Below are 19,465 nucleotides of genomic sequence, written 5' to 3'. Positions count from 1 at the left end.
CTTTCCTCCACAAACTATTGGGAGCAATCAAACACCTCCCTAGGAGATTGAGTTCAACATGGGACAACTAAGGGTGGAGCACCAAGAACAGTCCATCCTCCTCCATGAAATTAGAGAAGATCAAAGAATCATGAGAGAGGAGCAACAAGACAAGGAAGAGACATTGAGGATCTCAAGCACTCCATAAGACCTTCAAGAGGAAGAACAAGCCGCCATCACTAAGTGGACCTGTTCTTTATCTCCTTGTTCTTTATTTTCCTGTTTTTCGAAATTTTCATGCTTATGTTTGTCTATGTTTGTGTCTTATGATCATTAGTGTCTTAGTGTCTATGCCTTAAGTTATGAATGTCCTATGAATCCATCACCTTTCTTAAATGAAAACTGTTTTTATTACAAAAGAACAAGAAGTACGGATTTCAAATTCATCTTTAAAACTAGCTTAATTAGTTTGATGTGGTGACAATTTTTGTTTTCTGAATGTATGCTTGAACAGTGCATATGTCTTTTGAATTTGTTCATGAATGTTAAAATTGTTGGCTCTTGAAAGAATGATGAAAAAGGAGACATGTTACTGAGGATCTAAAAAAATCATAAAAATGATTCTTGAAGCAAGAAAAGCAGTGAATACAAAAAAAAGAAGGAGAAAAACAAAAAAGAAAAAAAAGGGAGAAAGAAAAAGAAAGAAAAAGAAAGAAATAAAGTTGTGATCCAAGGCAAAAGAGTGTGCTTAAGAACCCTGGACACCTCTAATTGGGGACTTTAGCAAGCGTCACAATCTGAAAAGGTTCACCCAATTATGTGTCTGTGGCATGTATGTATCCGGTGGTAATACTAGAAGACAGAGTGCTTTGGGCCACGGCCAAGACTCAATAAGTAGCTGTGTTCAAGAATCATCATACTTAACTAGGAGAATCAATAACACTATCTGGATTCTGAGTTCCTAAAGAAGCCAATCATTCTGAATTTCAAAGGATAAAGTGAGATGCCAAAACTGTTCGGAGGCAAAAAACTACTAGTCCCGCTCATCTAATTTGGAGCTAAGTTTCATTGATAATTTGGATTCTATAGTATATTCTCTTCTTTTTATCTTATTTGATTTTCAGTTGCTTGGGGACAAGCAACAATTTAAGTTTGGTGTTGTGATGAGCGGATAATTTGTACCCTTTTTGGCATTGTTTTTAGTATGTTTTTAGTAGTTTTAGTTGAGTTCTTAGTAGATTTTTATTAGTTTTTAGTTAAAATTCACTTTTCTGGACTTTACTATGAGTTTGTGTGTTTTTTTGTGATTTCAGGTATTTTCTGGCTGAAATTGAGGGACCTGAGCAAAAATCTGATTCAGAGACTGAAAAGGACTGCAGATGCTGTTGGATTCTGACCTCCCTGCACTCGAAGTGGATTTTCTGGAGCTACAGAAGCCCAATTGGCGCGCTCTCAACGGCTTTGGAAAGTAGACATCCTGGACTTTCCAGCAATATATGATAGTTCATACTTTGCCCAAGATTTGATGGCCCAAACCGGTGTTCAAAGTCACCCTCAGAAATCCAAGCGTTAAATGCCGGAACTGGCACCAAAATGGGAGTTAAACGCCCAAACTGGCATAAAAGCTGGCGTTTAACTCCAAGAAGAGTCTCTACACGAAAATGCTTCATTGCTCAGCCCAAGCACACACCAAGTGGGCCCGGAAGTGGAATTTTATGTCATTTACTCATCTTTGTAAACCTTAGGCTACTAGTTTTCTATAAGTAGGACCTTTTGCTATTGTATTTTCATCTTTGGACACCTAGTTCTTAGATCATTGGGGGGCTTTTGATCATGTTTTTATGATTGAACTCACTTTGGGAGGCTGGCCATTCGGCCATGCCTAGACCTTGTTCTCATGTATTTTCAACGGTGGAGTTTCTACACACCATAGATTAAGGTGTGGAGCTCTGCTGTACCTCGAGTATTAATGCAATTACTATTGTTCTTCTATTCAATTCCGCTTGTTCTTTGTCCAAGATATCACTTGTTCTTCAACTTGATGAATGTGATGATCTGTGACACTCATCATCATTCTCACTTATGAACAAAGTGACTGACAACCACTTCTGTTCTACAAGCAACAAGGCTCTAGTGTTTATCTCTTGGATTCTTTAACCGGAATCTTCGTGGTATAGGCGAGAACTGATGGCGGCATTCAAGAGAATCCGGAAGGTCTAACCTTGTCTGTGGTATTCTGAGTAGGATTTAATGATTGAATGACTGTGACGTGCTTCAAACTCCTAGCAGGCGGGGCGTTAGTGACAGACGCAAAAGAATCACTGGATTCTATTCCGGCCTGACCGAGAACCGACAGCTGATTAGCCATATGCTGTGACAGAGCATAGGAACATTTTCACTGAGAGGATGGGAGGTAGCCACTGACAACGGTGAAACCCTTGCATGAGCTTGCCATGGAAAGGAGTAAGAAGGATTGGATGAAGACAGTAGGAAAGCAGAGAGACGGAAGGGAAGGCATCTTCATACGCTTATCTGAAGTTCCTACCAATGAATTACATAAGTATCTCTATCTTTATTTTTATGCTTTATTCGTATATCACTATACCCATTTGAGTCTGCATGACTAAGATTTACAAGGTGACCATAGCTTGCTTCATACCAACAATCTCCGTGGGATCGACCCTTACTCGCGTAAGGTTTATTACTTGGATGACCCAGTGCACTTGCTGGTTAGTTGTGCGAAGTTGTGTAATGCCATGGAATTGAACACCAAGTTTTTGGGGTTCATGACCGGGGATTATGAGAGTTGTGAAAAGTATTGTTCACAATTTCGCGCACCACACGCGTACCGTGCGCGCACGCGTCGATGATGGCACATGACCTCACTAATGCAACACGTGCCTGGCGATTTGAGAGGGTTTCTGAACCCATTTTTGGCGCCAATTGCTGAGGAAGAGGAATATAAGGATGAAGGATTAAGGGGAAGGCATCAAGGAATCAATTAAGCAATAATTCACACTCATTAGGATTAGTTTTAGTTTTAGTTTCTAGAGAGAGAAGCTCTCACTTCTCTCTAGAATTAGGATTAGGTTTAGTTCTTAGATCTAGGTTTTAATTCACTTTCTTCTACTTCTACCTCTCAATTCCTTGTTACTACATTCATCTTCTTCTACTCCTTTGTTGTAATTTCCTTTATGTTATTCCTATGCTTCGTTATAGATCTACTATTGTTACTTCTATTTTCTTTCAATTCAATAAGAGGTAATTCATAATAATTGTTCTTCTTTGCTTTTCTATTGTTGATCTCTTGTTCTTGTAGTTGTAGATTCCCTTAACTCTTGCATTTAATAATGTTTACTTGTATTGCACTCTATGTGTTTGTTAAAATGTCTCTTCTAGATATAGTGTAGGTTTTATTCCTCTTGGCCTAGGGAGAGTAACTAGTGACTCTTGAGTTATCTAATTCCTTGTTGATTGATAATTAGAAGTTGCTAATTAATTTGAATACCTCTAAAGCTAGTCATTCCTTTAGGAGATGATTAGGGCTTGAGGAATCAAATTGATTCATCCACTTGACTTTCCTCCATGATTAGAGGTTAACTAAGCGGGAGCAATACACAATTCTCATCACAATTGAGAATGATAACTAGGATAGGATTTCTAGTTCTCATATCTTGCCAAGAGCTTTGATAGTTGAGTAGTTTATTTTCTTTGCCATTTATATTTCTTGTCCAAAATCTTAAAAAATCCCAATTATAATTCACAACCAATAACAAGACACTTCATTACAATTCCTAGGGAGAACGACCCGAGGTTCCAATACTTCGGTTTATAAATTTTAGGGGTTTGCACTAGTGACAAACAACTTTTTATATGAAAGGATTATTGTTTGGTTTAGAAACTATACTTTACAACGAGACTTCATTAGTGAAATTCTAAACCGTCAAAAATCCAATCATCACAGACCACTCCCACCTTCTCAGCAACAGATGGAGACTTCTAAGCAGAGTCTCTCTGACTTAGCCACCATAGTCTCCGATCTCTCTAAGACCACTAACAGTTTTATCACAGAGACTAGGTCCTCCATCAGGAATCTGGAGGTACAGATTGGTCAGCTGAGCAAGAGGATTCCTAAGATTCCCTCTAACACTCTTACAAATAATACTGAAGTAAACCCAAAAGAAGAGTGCAAGACCCTCACTATAGAAGCTGTGGCCGAATCTGAAGAGGAGCTTCTGGCATTGAATGCTAGCAAGGGAATAGCTGGGCGTTCAACTCCCAAGGAGGAGCAAGTTGTAGCGTTGAACGCCACAATAGGAGAGGATAGGAATTCAATGCCCACTAAGGACCCTCCTATTGAAGAGCTATGGAAAATCAGAGCTCATTAGAAGACTATAGAAGTTCCCTTGATTGCCCTATTACAGATTTTGAAGTTTGAAGAATACTCCTATTCTGATGAGGCAGTGAAAACTAGGGAAGAGCAAATTTTTTGGTACTTGGAAACCCTCATGAAGCTGCATGGCAAATTCTGTGAAACAGAGGCATTGGAGGAGGAATCTCCAGTATTTACCCAAGAGTGCAGTGTCCTGGTTCAGAAGAAGCTGCCTCAGAAGAGGCCAGACCTCGAAAGTTTCCTAATTCCCTGCACCATAGGGACAATAACCTTTGAGAAGGCTTTATGCAATATTGGGTCAAGCATCAACCTCATGCCTCTCTCTGTAATGAGAAGGCTGGGAATTTTAGAGGTGCAAGATGCCAACATTTCCTTAGAAATGGTAGACAAAACCCTAAAAAGGGCATATGGCATGGTAGAAGATGTCTTAGTAAAGGTTGAAAACCTTTACATCCCTGCAGACTTTATAATCCTAGACACTAGAGAGGGCAAGGACGAGTCTATCATCCTTGGAAGGCCTTTTCTAGCCACTGCCAAATCTACAATTGATGTGGAAAAAGGAGAGTTAGTTCTGTAGTTGGATAAGGATTGCATCTTGTTCAAGATGTCCAAACCTAACTCCCCCTCTAACAAAAGAGGTACCACCGTGCAGCACATAGCATTCGAACATTCTCTTTGTGTACAGAGCTATACAGAGCCCCCAGACACCAACTCTAAGTTTGGTGTTGGGCAATCTTCATCAAGCACTGAGAAGGAAGGCACCAAGAAGAAGGTACCTAAGGGTTGGAGGGACAAGAAGATCTCTATTGAAGGCTTCTTACCTGGCATGAGAGTTGTCTTCACGGATAACCCAGTCATTCCATACACTGTGAATAGAATCCTGTCTCTAGAGCATGTGGAGCTCATTCATGAGAGCACATGGAAGAAGTTCACCGTAAGGGGCAAAGTTCTGAGCCCGTATCCATCTCCGTAAAGGAGTTGTCTGTCAAGCTAGTGACGGTAAAGAGGTGCTTGTTGGGTGGCAACCCAACCATGATTAGAGTATTTCTATTTTTCCTTCAGTTTATTTCTATTTGAGTTATATTAAGTTGCTTTCATAGTTGTTTCCTTTGATTTTTAAAGTCTGTGATCATGTACAGTACTTAGAACAGAGACAAGTACAACGGAAGAGGACGAGCAGAACACCCTGGAAAGACCCCTAGCTGGCGTTGAACGCCACCCAAGGGGCATCATTGGCGTCCAACGCCCTACATGGAACAGAGACTTGGCGTTGAACGCCACCTTGGAGGTAGCAAGGGCATTCAATGCCCTACAGGGAGCAGAGACCTGGCGTTGAACGCCAGGAAGGGAGTCCCTAGGCGTTCAAACGCCCTATGGGGAGTAGAAGCTGGTGTTGGACGCCAGCCAGGGAGTAAGGCTGGGCGTTCAACGCCCACAAGGGGGCAGAGAATTTGAATTTCCTAGCCTCTCAGGACCAGTGGGCCCCACAGAATCTCAACCTACCCCACCTACCCCACACTCTCTCTCACTTTTCTATACCTTGAAAGCCACACCCTATTTTCCCTCTTCCCAACACAAACACTTCCCTAAACCCATCATAACTCCCACCAACCCCCACCCAATTCAAATTTAAACCTTTCCCACCCCTTTCTCCCCTCCCCCATAGCCGAACCCTAACCCACCTTCCCCTATAAATACCCCCTCATTTAACCCTTCATGCACACACAACCACATCTATCTCATCTCTCTCACACTCTACATTCTACACTATATTTTTCTTCCCCTTCTCACACACAAGGCTGAAGCCTCTTCCCCCTCTCTTCTCCATCTCTTTCTTCCTTCTTCTACTATTCTCTTCTTCTTTTGTTATTTTGCTCGAGGACGAGTAAAGTTTTTATGTTTGGTGTTGGAAAAGCTTTGCTTTCTGCTTTCCATTCACACTCATGGCACCCAAAGTCGGAGAGTCCTCTAGAAAGAGGACAGGAAAAGCCATAGCTTTTACCTCTGAACCTTAAGAAAGGAAGAAATTCCTCATCAAGGCTCATCAAGACTACTTCTATGAAGTAGTGGCAGAGAAAAGGGTGATCCCCGAAGTCCTTTTTAGGCTAAAAAAGGATGAGTACCCAAAAATCCAACACGAAATCTGGAGAAAAGATTGGGAAGTCCTAACCAATCCTATCCCGGAAGTTGGATTACTAATGGTGCAAGAGTTCTTTGCCAATGCATGGGTCACTAAAAGACATGATACTAGTGTGAACCCAACCCAAAGAATTGGCGCACCATGGTCTGAGAGAGACTCTTGGATTTCAGTCCGAAAAGTGTAAAAGTGGCGCTCAAATTACCACAAATGTTGGGAGACCCACACTCTTACACTAGAAGGGTCAAAGTCTTATCATATATTACCTTTTATTATGTTTATAGTTATATCATTGTTTGATTTGCATTTAGTTTATTTGCACACACTAAGTGCAATTGTGCATTCTCCAAGTTATTACTATATTTGTTTTGAAAAAATTGAAATAATATACACCAACAGTAAGTTCTTTTAACATATGCGTGCATAACCTGAAGTTAATTCTTTTTTATTCTGGTATTGGTTATTGATTGCTCTTTTACAACTAAGATTCTTAGAACTAAATTGACTACTTTATTGTTCATCTCTATGTATTTGCATAATCTACTTTGACAAACTTGATGGATACTATTTAGCAATTGGAGAAAAACAACAATATGAAAATATGTTGCAAGTAGAAGCATGTTTCAAGTAAGAATAAAAATGTCTGTTTAGGTCTTTAAGATACAAAGAAGCTAGTCAACCAAATGAAAAACATAAAAGTAAATACAATTTGATGATTGTATTAAAATCTTTTAGTTCTTTAATAATAATCTTTTAGTTCTTTTAGTTCTGCCTTCAATATATTTGGCATGCTTTGCGTCTTTTGGGGTTAAATTCTTGCCTACACTGTCTGTATTTTGTTTTCTAATTTTAGATTTTTATGAATAAAACAATGAACACTAGATTTTTTTTAATCATAAAATCTTAAAAAAGGAAAGACAAAAATAAAAAAACCAAAACATAAATTAAAAATATAAAAATTTCAAAATAAAACAGAACTTTATTTATCTTACCAATTAGATACTTGCTTTGTGTCTTCCTTTTCTCTTATACAAGTATAAACACCTTTGAAACATGATGTAAATTGATGGATTAATTTCTCTACACTTATGGGAATCATTATATATTTTTTTATTAGTATTTTAAATTCAAAGAAAAGGATATAATCATATAGATAAGTGAAGGTGTCACTTATTTGTGTGACTTGTTTACTCAAATTATTACTCTAATCTGATGTAGAGATGGGTAAGATTGAAAAAAAAAACTTGCATGGATGTGGATTATGTAGTTTATTTGCATATGGCTATGTATACTAAAAGTATAAATATGTAATGATTATGTTTAATAAAACTCCATTATGTATATATGTATAAATGATTTGGATCTGGATATGGACGAGCCTGATTGAAAATATGAGATTATAAAAATATCTTATGTATGTTATTTAGAGGTATAGAAACTCAACCCCAAAGCTGACCCTTTTTCTTTTTGAATGAAAATTTAACTTTTCATTTAGAAAAAATTAGAGTGACTTTTCCACAGAATATTTAATATTCAAGATGATATTTCTTTATTTGTCATGCTAGATCAATTTATGTTTAATTTGTTTATAACTATTAGTAGTTTTTGGTTTCGTGTCTCTGTTCATCTAGTTTTTTATCATTGATCACTTGAGTAGTCAAAGTGGATTTGCTTTTCTCTTTATATCAGATTTACAATTTATTTTTTTAAGTATTTTTTTCCACAAGAATTTTCTCTATTTTGTCAATTCATATATTATTTATATCAGATGATATTATGTCTCTTGTATGGGAAAATATATAGCTTAGTCCTTCAAAATTGATACCTCTGGAAAACTTTGCTTTATAAGAGTAACGGGTAGGCTCATTAGTTATGGAAATTTGCTTATCTATTTAGAGCGAGAATCTTAACAAATACAGGGCTTGAATTGATAGTTTCAATTTTTTGCCTTGAAGAAAGCTATTGGAATTTTCCACTGTAGGATTGATTTGAATCTTAACAAAGTGGAGGGTACATTCAGTTATCAATTGAAGGTATATGATTGTGTGGTGATGTGTTTATTTTTTTATAAATTGTAGGTTTATGTTGATTTTTGGGAGATGGAGCCATCGGATAGCGATTTTTTTTGGAATAGACTCCGATGAGGAGTTCCCAAGAGGAGACGATATAGATTTTTTAGACGACGATTTGGAGGCTGATGAAGATAGACCTCAAGATAAGAGAATAGCAAAGCTGTCACAAGAAGATATCACGCAGCTTCAGTTTACAGATGAGGAAGCTGTTTATCGGTTCTATAAGACTTATGCAATGATGCACGGTTTCGCTGTGAGATTGGATGAAGTCAGACACAATAGTGATGGTTGCGTAATTATGCGCCAAATTGTTTGCAATTGGGCGGGATCAAGAAAGGAAGAGGTTGAAAAGGACGAAAGAATCAGGGACCACCGACCCCTAACTCGAAGTTGTTGCCAGGCGAGAATTTGTGCAAGACTCGATAGAAAAATTCATAAATGGAAGGTTGTTTTGTTCTACGAAGAGCACTCTCATGGATTAGTTGATCCATTCGATGTTAGCATGATGCCTGAGTATCGCACATTTAGTGTCTCGGATAAAGCTCAGGCGAAGAATTTGCACGACATATGCATCAGGACCTGTCATATCTTGGGATACTTGGTTGTTCAAAAAGGTGGATATGCAAACTTGTCATTCAACCAAAAAGATATGTACAATCTCATTACTCAATATAGGAAGGAAAAGGTGAAGAGTGGTGATGCAAATGCTGCAATAAGCTACCTGAGAGGTAAAGCTGGGAATGATTCTTATTTCTTTGGCAAGTACACAATAAGTAATGAGAATCGATTGAAAAATTTGTTTTGGGCTGATGGGACTTGCCGTATTGATTATGAGTGCTTTGGGGATGTCTTGAGATTTGATTCGACTTACAATAAGAATGTCTACAATAAACCACTTGTGATATTTTCTAGTAGCAATCATCATGGACATACTATCATATTTGGATGTGGTCTTCTTGTTAATGAGGATATTGGTTCATACAAGTGGCTCTTGGAAACTTTTTTGGAAGTAATGGGGAATAAACACCCTATGGCAGTTGTCACCGACAGAGATCTTTCAATGAGAGAAGCTATTAAACAGGTCTTTCCTTATGCAACACATCGACTATCTGTATGGCACTTACATAGAAATGCATGTGAGAAGGTTAAGAACAGTGGATTTCTAAATGACTTCAAGAACTTGATTTATGCTAATGTGAGTGTTGAAGAGTTTCAGGTCATGTGGGGAGACATGGTGGCGAGGTATAATTTATCAAGCAACTCTTGGGTTGACCAAACCTATGAGCTGAGGAATTTATGGGCTCTTGCATATTTAAGGGACCAATTTTTTGGACAAATCAGGACAACATCCCAGTGTGAAGGGATTAACTCTTTAATAAAAGTATATGTGAGAAAGAAAGATACCCTTCTTGAATTTATCAATAACATGGAGACCGTTGTTAGCCATTACAGGAATAATGAAAGATTTGCAGAGTTCAATAGTAAATATACCGATCTAGTACTTGTGAATTCTTTGCCGACACTTGAAGATTTTGCTGCAAAGACTTTCACTCGTAACATGTTCCAGGAGGTTAGAAAGGAAATTGAGGGTGCTTGTGCTATGAATATAGAGATGGTAATTCAGGATGGTGGAAAACTATACTTCAAGTATAACAGTTTTGGAGTGCCAGAGATTGATCATATGGTTCAGTTTGACAGAGTTGAGGGGATGCTTCGTTGTGAGTGTCTGTGGTTCGAAAATAGAGGGATTCCCTGCATGCACATATTCGCATGCTTAAAGTACCAACACGTTGAAGTTATTCCAGAACGCTTAGTATGCAAGCGTTGGACGAAAATGCCAAGACTGATTTCATGAAGTCAAACATCGATGATCCAAGTGATTCTGATAAGGCACTAAAGTGTCATTTGGGTGTGTTGGGTGCTGAGTGTTCTAGGTTGATGGATGTTGCATGTAAGAACTCAAGTGATTTTGTCGAAACAATGAATAATGTTGTCAACACAATTACAAAACTCCAAAATCGAGGATGACTACGTTGTTGACTCATTGGTGGTGAAGAGTAAAGGAGCTCCCAAGAAAAACTCAAAATTTAAGCAACAGAGAAGGTGTTCAAACTGCGGTGTGACAGGGCACTACAACAAAAGTTGTCCTAATGTTCCTGGTAGAATCCCAAAGGAGCCAGTAGACGATGATACAGAAAAGAATATCAGCAGCCATCTTGACATCCTCACTAAGGTATCTCATACTATAACTATGTCTAGAATTTCGTTGTAGGGTGATTCGGCATATTGTGTTTTGGATTTATAAACTATGTTATTTTTATGATGTTGTAACGGAAGATGATGTTTGGTTTATGATCAGTGCAAAAGACATGACAGTGTGAAAAATCAGTAGAAGATGAAAAAAGATAGGAACATTGGTGGTGGAACAGCACCAACCTCAACAGCTAAATCGGCTTTTACTGATCAAGTAAAAACATCAAGTGCTGGCCCTGATATCTCGGTTTGTGCATCTACAAGTAATGAAGAGTCCAGGATGAGTTCCAGACCGGTTGGGTCTCCTGTTGTGGTCCTTGAAACTAGAATGACAGATTGAAAATGATTCAGATTTTGGGATGATTGTACCATTTACTGATTACCTTTTATTGATGTTTTCTATAGTTTGCATTCATTAATTGAATTGACATTTATTAAATCTAAAAATATAAAAAATTAAATTTAGATAAAAATAAAAAATTATAAAGATAATTCAAATATTCTTATATTTGAGCTACTTAAAAAGATAAAATTTATTTAGCTAAAATAATATAATTTGGATAAATAATAAAAAGTTCAGTAATTTTTAAGTAGAAAATTTTTTTTCAATAAATCTGTTAATAAAAATAAATTGTTTTATCATTTGTTAGATTTTAAAAATAAGATAAGTTAAAAAAAATAGTCTTTATTTACATGATTTACTACTCACTACGTATCTTTGTGAGTACTGTACTCTTAGTATATCCATAATTATCTTTTTAAAAATTATTTTGTGAAATTATAAATTAAATTTTTATTTATACAATTTTTTATTGGTATATATTATTAATTAATTATCTTATAACTATTTTAAGTTATAAGAAAATTAATACTAATTAATTTATGAGTAATTACTCACTTATATAAAAGTTCATAATTTTTTTAAGTAACAAAGAAATTGATTTGTAAAACTTATTATAACAATTTTTTCGGCGGGTACGTCTTGACTTGCTCAATGGAGCTTCTCCCACTGAAATAGTACCCTGCTTTCTCTGATGCTTAGCGTCTCGAATTTTCTTGGTTGGGGGACTGGTTTCCAAAATGTTACTTGCTGACCAACGCTCCAACCAGCTTAGAACTGAATTTAGATCTCCAGGAACATATTGCAAATGCAAGGCCATTATAGTAGTTGATGAAGCAGGATGTTGAAACAACATACCAACATTTTAACATGCTCAACATAATGGACATATCAAAAAGGAAATTTAGAGAACTGTATGTGTTGCCAGTTTATCAATCCAAAACACTTACTAACCTACCATTTCAGCAGCATTTATATCTCCCCATTTACTTATTTCAGGAACTGTATGTGTTACCAGTTTATCAATTCTGACTAATTTCACGAAGCTAATATCCCAGATACAAACTCATACACCCTACACCCTTAGAACGGTATAACCCAAGGAAATTCAGAGAACAGAAGACGATGGAAGAGAGAATAGATAAGAACCTTGAGAAGACGAGAAAACCAACAGGGAAGACTCGAAGAGGTTCTGTGATGACGAATTAGGGTTTTTCCAATTTTGGATCCTACAGTCACCAATCAAGTTCACACGAAGATAAAGGGCGAAGCAAGAAGTTGCATTTGTAGGAGCTGAGTGAATTGGCGGAGCAAGAATTGGAGCCTTAATGGATTTAGGGTTTGTCTTAACGATGAGAGGTGGAATGCACTCGAATAGCCTCTTCTTTTCTTGCAATTACCAGATCTTTCTCATGGAAGATTGTCTTCTCAATGATAATCACCGAAATTTTGATTTTTCTTTTTGTTGCTTTTTTGCTGTCCAGTCCCCACACGTAGAAGGGAATTGGGGAAGAGAGGATATTGGACTTTGACAATGCATTCTTGCCGGAAAATTCTTGCTTTTGCTCTCTAAGGGAACTAAAACAATATAAGATATTTAAAGAAGGTTTTTTCCCACTTTATGTGCTTTATTTTTCCAACTTTTTTCACCACCAACAACTCACAATACATACAAAAACTTTAATTAAAAAAATAGGTACTAATCACTAATCCATATTCTTTCAACCACACATATCAATCCCATGGGCACTCAACTTTTACTTCTTATATTCAACCGCTATCATCATCATCAAAAATATAAAATCATTACATATATCATATATTAATAATAATAAAGTCTAATAACCCTTCATTCAATTATGAGGTTGCAACGTTTCATCTTTTTATTTTACATTTTTGGTAAAATTAATGGAAATAAAATAATACTACCGAAAAAATGGCAGGACTAGAAACAAATAAATGGAAACGGTTTTAATATAAAGTCTTACTAAAATAAAATAGCAAACATTATCAATGTATGAAATTCAATATATCTTAAACTTAGACAAATTAATAAAACTCATATCATGAAGATAATAAATGGCTGCATTTCAATTTATTTTGGTGACCAATTTCTTTGCGGCATTGATGGTGTTTTCTTTGGCCTTATTGTAATTACTCAGCATTAAGTCTAAGACCAATCACATGTGTATAGTAGCGTCCACTGGCTGCATGTTGTAAAATTAATAAATTAGTAAAGATTCTATTTAATATGGCTACAATGTCAGCAATTATAATGTTATACTCACTGGTATGATAAATGAATTTCTGGCCTCAGCATATAGCTGCCATCTAGCAACCCACATGCTAGAATCAAACCTAATGGATACGTATAAACTATTAGCTTCACTTTCATTAAATAGTTATTTGAATTTGCTTAAATTCATTGCCTTACGAGTTTTCTTGTTGTAGAAGATTCTGTGGATAGTAGATCCGAAATTCACCAAGTTGATATGCAACTTCATCCAAATTTGACTTACCCTCTAATATTTCATCGAGAAATTGTTCATGAATCATCTAGTCAATGAAATTTTCCTACATTGACAGGAAATATCATTATAAGTAATTGTTGCTGAAAATTAAATGAGTTATGGGCAACAAATTTAATTTAGAAGCATGAATAACTCACTAGTTGTCGAATATGTCGCTCCCTTATGGTTTTTCTTAATCTTTATTGCATCGGATCTACACATATTAACTTCCTCTTCTTCACATCAACACATAATAAGTACCAATATTTATAGTTGTCCTTAATTGGTACATAAATCTAAAAATCATAAAAACTCAAGAGTATAAAAACATATCATGGCAAATGATAGTAAATGGGTAGGTTTCAAATTTAAAACAAATACATAGCTACCTTTGGTAAGTTACTAACATCAGATAAATATACTGAATGGTCTATTACCACAGTTGTTGATGGGTAGCAAAACGAAAGTGCTTGTTCCTAACAAATTTTACAATCAAGAAAAATTATGATTCAAATTGGTTGTTTTATGACACCATATAGTAAACTTTGACTTCCTATGACTTACTGAGACCCTAGGCGGAAGAAACTATATCTTTGGACCTCCGGAACGAATTTTTTTCTCATGAGTCATTGTGCATACAACCATTGTTAATATCTAGAAAGATTAAAGATAACAAATAAAATTAGTATCAGAGGTTTAAAAATAAAAAATTTAAAGTGAAATTTAGAGTTTTACATTAGCATCTATCTATCGCATAGGCTTAAGTGCATCGAATGATCTTCTACAACCATCTACACCTTTGTACTTACAACCATCTACACCTTTATGTACAAGTATTTCTTCGCTATTGTAAAATAATAATAATAATAATAATAATAATCTTACCACATGAAATAAAATGTCTAACAACTTTATCTATATGTATATTAACAAGATACTTACTCGGGGGAGTCATTAGCATTATATAAATATATAGCTACCATTTCTTCTTCTTCATTAACGAGCATTTCTTTGGGGATTTCAAACGTCAACTGAAATATAAATAATTATAAAATCATACGCAAATTATTCATACTGAACATAATCCAAATAAAATAATTTTTATTTATTGGTATTGTCAATGAACGCAACCTTTCAATTTCACATTTACCGACATCCAACTTATATAATTGTCAATCACGATTAGTTGGCTGCATATTAAATGTATACATTACAAATATTTATTTTGATCATTTTTAGTTTTATTAAACACGATTTTTTATTGTTCATATGTTACTATATTCACTTACTATTAACCATGAAATTTGCTGTTGGCACACTTTAAAAAATACTTAAAACAAAGATAACTAATTTTTGTTACATACCCTATTGCCATTTGCTTTTTCACCTCTAGAAGTAGACATTACCCTATTTGTAGGAGGAGTTAATGTCTGGGCCAAATTCTAAAACTCTTGGCGTATCGTCCTTTGGACTTCTTGTTTCACTGTCAAAATCTTTGAATCAATGTATTCAATTAAACACTGATACATAGGATCTGAGACTAAATTTAAATGTTGATTACTGACAAATAAATTGTTGAAGGAGGCTTGCATATTCTCCTTGGAAAGAGTTTGGCTACACAAGTGCGAAATTAAATTATAGTTAACAGTTTCTTTTGTTTTAGACTGTCATACAGGTCTTTTCTTGTGAGAAAATACCAAAAAAATAGCATAAGAAGAATCTATTTAATAATAATTTAATTTACATAGTCTTAAAATATAAAAAATAAAACTAATAAACGAATACTAAAAAAATAATTGTAAGACAATTGACTTTTATTATTGTAAAATTATATAGTTGTTAATTTTAAATATTTAGTCATGGTTAATTAATAAATTTATGCATAAAAATTATTAATACGGTACAAATTTTAACCAAGATGTAACTAGCAAACCTATTCGCGATTTACTTACAAATCGATAAATCTTAATGCTTTAGCCCGACTAATTGAAATGTTGCAATTTATTAGTATCAAGTATTTCTTCAACAATGACTAGTGGAATGAAACATCTTACGTTTTTAGAAGAATAAAGAGATAGTATATAAGATTTTTTGTTCGGCATACCACTCTTTTATACGTAATTGATATTTAAAAAAATTTTAATTAATTAATTAGATTAACATAGTATTACAAATATTATTACATTTAAAAACTTTACGTATTAATTAATTAATTAATGTTATACTAATATAAAATGATGTATTTTTATCAAAATCAAATGTTATGATAAAATACTACATAGTATAATCCGTTAAAGATATTTTTTTCATAAAAAAAGTATTTTGATAAATGAGCCATAAAAATTGTAATAAAATAGAAAATAATTACAATATGATATAAATTAAAAATATTTTTAATGTACTCAAATATATGATTACTTATTTAACATGGCTTAAATCGTAACAAATTTGCTGAGATTACCATATTCTAATTTTTGTTTGACCATAAAAAACTTGAAAGTACTCTATAAAAAAATTATTGTTACTGGAGTTTAAAAGTAAAGAAAAATTGGTGAATATTTTTTAATGTAAAATAACTAATGTACAAAGTAAATTAAAATAGGAAGCTATGGTGGTTGTTAGAAAAATATGATTATAAAATAAAATTTAGGTAAATTTGTTTATGTAAGCTAAGTGATCAATATATATATGTCGTGCTAAGTTAAATTAAGGTTGAGGTCGGGTTTTAAACGTAAATCGTGCTAGGTTGGGATGGATTTGTTAATAGCATGTAGATCATGTTAGTCTAAGCTGATTTAGGTCGAAAAAAAAAGATAAAACTCTATGCCCTACCATGTTCATATACATTGATTTAGGGGATTTTATGTTTTCAATTTTCATTTAGGAGAATCAAGTAAATTTGATCATCTTTTATTTTAATTAAATAAAAAAACTTTTAGGATCTATGTATAGCCATCATGTTAAATTAAGCACCCGGATATATTTTTTATTATGAAATCAAACTGATCCATTTAAATTGAGAAAATGTAGTTAAATATTTACTTTTAATTGTGCTTAAACCTATATTATAATTTAAAATTATTAAGAATAAACAAAATTATGTAATATATTGAACCAACTTAATCAGCGGTTTTTATTCAATCCTAAAACATAAAAAAATAATTTAAATCTCGAAACAAAGTAAAATAACATTTTTTTAGGATTTTTTATTGTATTATCTAAAATTTAAATAGATATAATTCAAATTAATAAATTTAATTTAGTTTTATAAAGTTGTTTACACTGTATTGTTATATTCATTTCATTAATTTTATTTAGTCGATTTTTAAAAAAATAATGGCTTGAAACAGTTAAATTTTATCTACACAATAAACATAATAGAATTTTTTAAATTAAAATTTTTAAAATTATGTACTCTCATCAGTTTGATGGTTTAATTTAAATAAATGATTTGTATTAATGAATACAAGTACATGTATTTAAAATATTTAAATTATAATATTTTGAATAAATATCGTATTCTTTTTTGTTAAATTTTTAAAATTATGATTAACGCTCATGCTATTGTAAATCATTTTGAAAGGAATATAAGTACATTCGTTAATAATCTTAGAATTGAATATAATATACTTTTATCATGTTTTAGAACCACGACATTTTAATTTAAAAATATTAGGATTATTTTTATCACAAAGGTACGCATATTCTTTTGATTTGTGCTTTGGTAGCGTGAAATAGGTCGTTACATGTTAATTATAGTAGAGGGTGTGGAATAATTAGTTGCATATAAATCGTGCTACCACAGTGGTGTAGTCTTTAAAAAATAAAAAGTTACACATACTACCTAGAACAAATTATATACAATTTAGATACTTTTTTCATAATTTGTGGTTTTAATCAGAAATACATAGTTAAGATTTACCTAGAAGATACATCACAAACAGCATCTTGTGCGGTGATGATTTCATTCTACGCGGTTTTCTTTTCCATCTCTTTTTTATGCGTTGAATTTAATATTAAAAAAAACACATGAATAATGTCAAATTGATAATTAAATAAGTTAATAATCGTATAAAATTTAATAAATAATTTCTAACACATAGACATAAAAAAAGGTAAGGTATGGAAGGAATAAATTTAAAATAAAATAAAATTAGTCACCAAATAAATTATTAAAAAAATTGACATTACGACCTCTTTGAACTACTCCTAGTTGCACAACCAGTCATGGTGTCGCGTTATTCGTAACGTGAGTGCTGAAAAGGGGTGGATAACAGGCCGGTTCAACAGTTTTCAACCACTATTTAATTTGTCAGCTTCACATATTGGACCAGACCGTTTTCTTCGTCGGTTCCCAGTTGAACAGAAAATAATATAACAGAAAATAAATCGTTGCTTTCAATAATAATCAACATACTTTTATCAAGCTATAATATTTGAATAAGATATTTTTAAAAAAATTTAAAAGAAAACTATCAGTTAAATTTGATAATTGAGTGTATTTTTCAAATGTGACAAACATTATGTATATTTAAAACAAATTGGATTTCATCACTTTAAAATTGATTTGTACAAAATTTAATATTTGAAATTATAATTTATGGAATATATTCAACATTAGCCCTTATAAATTCGGAGCACCTAGATCATAGATAGTTAAAAGTTTTTATAATTCAGCTATTCGTATGAGAAAAATCTTAGTTAATTTTAACTTGAATTAACTATTATCATAAAAACATGTCTTCGAGGGGGAGAGGAAGGAAGCCGAGTAAGGGAAGAGATAGATCTACCATCAATGTCACAAGCGAATCGTCAGAGCCTTGTATAAATGTCATGGACAAGAATAGGACAAAGCAGAGGAAAAAAACACCGAAGCAAATAATAGATTCATCATCAAGGTAATCGATCCAACTTTATTCTCCAATTGAATATGGTCGTTATATTATGATCGGTCTATGTGAATAATAGATCTAAGTCCAATTTTATGTTTTTCTTAACATTAATTTAATACTTAATTATTATTCTGTACTATTTAATATAATAGAAAAAATCGTTTTATTATTTATTAGTACATATTTTTAGTACAAGATTTTAAACATTTTCTGAGATTTTGTAGATTGTTTTTAATTACAATTTTTAAATCATAAATCATTCTTCCTTGTGTAAATAATTATTCTGCAACATAACTCGTGAAAAAATGTATTAGATTAATATTTTAGCATATGTTTCGTGAAGAATGATGTAATCATTTTTTCAACTTCAAAAAGCTACACTACTCATATATGTTCCATGTTTATGACTATGAATATATTAGAATAAAAACTCTTTATATGTTTATGCTTTCAATTTTATTATTTTTGATATTGTAATGCCTAAAAGATATAAACTGTATTTTTTTAGTTATAAAGGAAAAAATAAAGTACATTCTTTGTGATAAATTTTTTATACGAATTAATTTTCATTAAATTTTATGTACTCTTTAGAATACGATATTAAGGTTTATTAATTATTTAGTATTTGTTGATGTTTTAAATATATATTCGTAATTTGTGTGTTATGTGCAACATTTAAAATACAACTTTCATGGAAGTTTAAATACGGGTAACAAGAAACAAAAGGAGGTGAACTCACCCCTTAACAAGAACCAGTCTCAACACGTTGAAGCTCACTCACCACCCAACTACAAATAGTACCACTACCAGTGTGAAATTATTTTTACTAATGTAGTTGATAAGATGACAATAGCCATAACCTCTCTGACAAAAATCATCGAAAAACAAA

At 33.4% G+C, this 19,465-nt stretch overlaps 1 protein-coding gene across 1 annotated transcript; it reads left to right on the top strand.

Moving 5' to 3' along the window:
- The first annotated feature begins 3,968 nt into the window (after positions 1-3,968).
- LOC130957454 (uncharacterized) lies at positions 3,969-4,949 on the top strand. Its single transcript, XM_057884312.1, has 2 exons — positions 3,969-4,271; positions 4,404-4,949. Exons 1-2 carry the CDS (start codon positions 3,969-3,971, stop codon positions 4,947-4,949), a joined length of 849 nt encoding a protein of 282 aa, XP_057740295.1.
- The last annotated feature ends 14,516 nt before the right edge of the window (positions 4,950-19,465 follow it).

Source organism: Arachis stenosperma, chromosome 10, assembly GCF_014773155.1.
Source record: "Arachis stenosperma cultivar V10309 chromosome 10, arast.V10309.gnm1.PFL2, whole genome shotgun sequence".
Taxonomy (NCBI): Eukaryota; Viridiplantae; Streptophyta; class Magnoliopsida; order Fabales; family Fabaceae; genus Arachis; species Arachis stenosperma.
Note: the sequence above shows the minus strand (reverse complement) of the source record. Positions and strands in the feature narration are given on the sequence as shown.

Excerpts from the sequence above, each read along its gene's own strand:
- LOC130957454 (XM_057884312.1), top strand. The coding sequence starts at position 3,969 with ATGGAGACTTCTAAGCAGAGTCTCTCTGACTTAGCCACCATAGTCTCC. Across the intron at positions 4,272-4,403 it reads CAACTCCCAAGGAGGAGCAA|ATTTTGAAGTTTGAAGAATA; the intron begins GTTGTAGCGTTG and ends GCCCTATTACAG.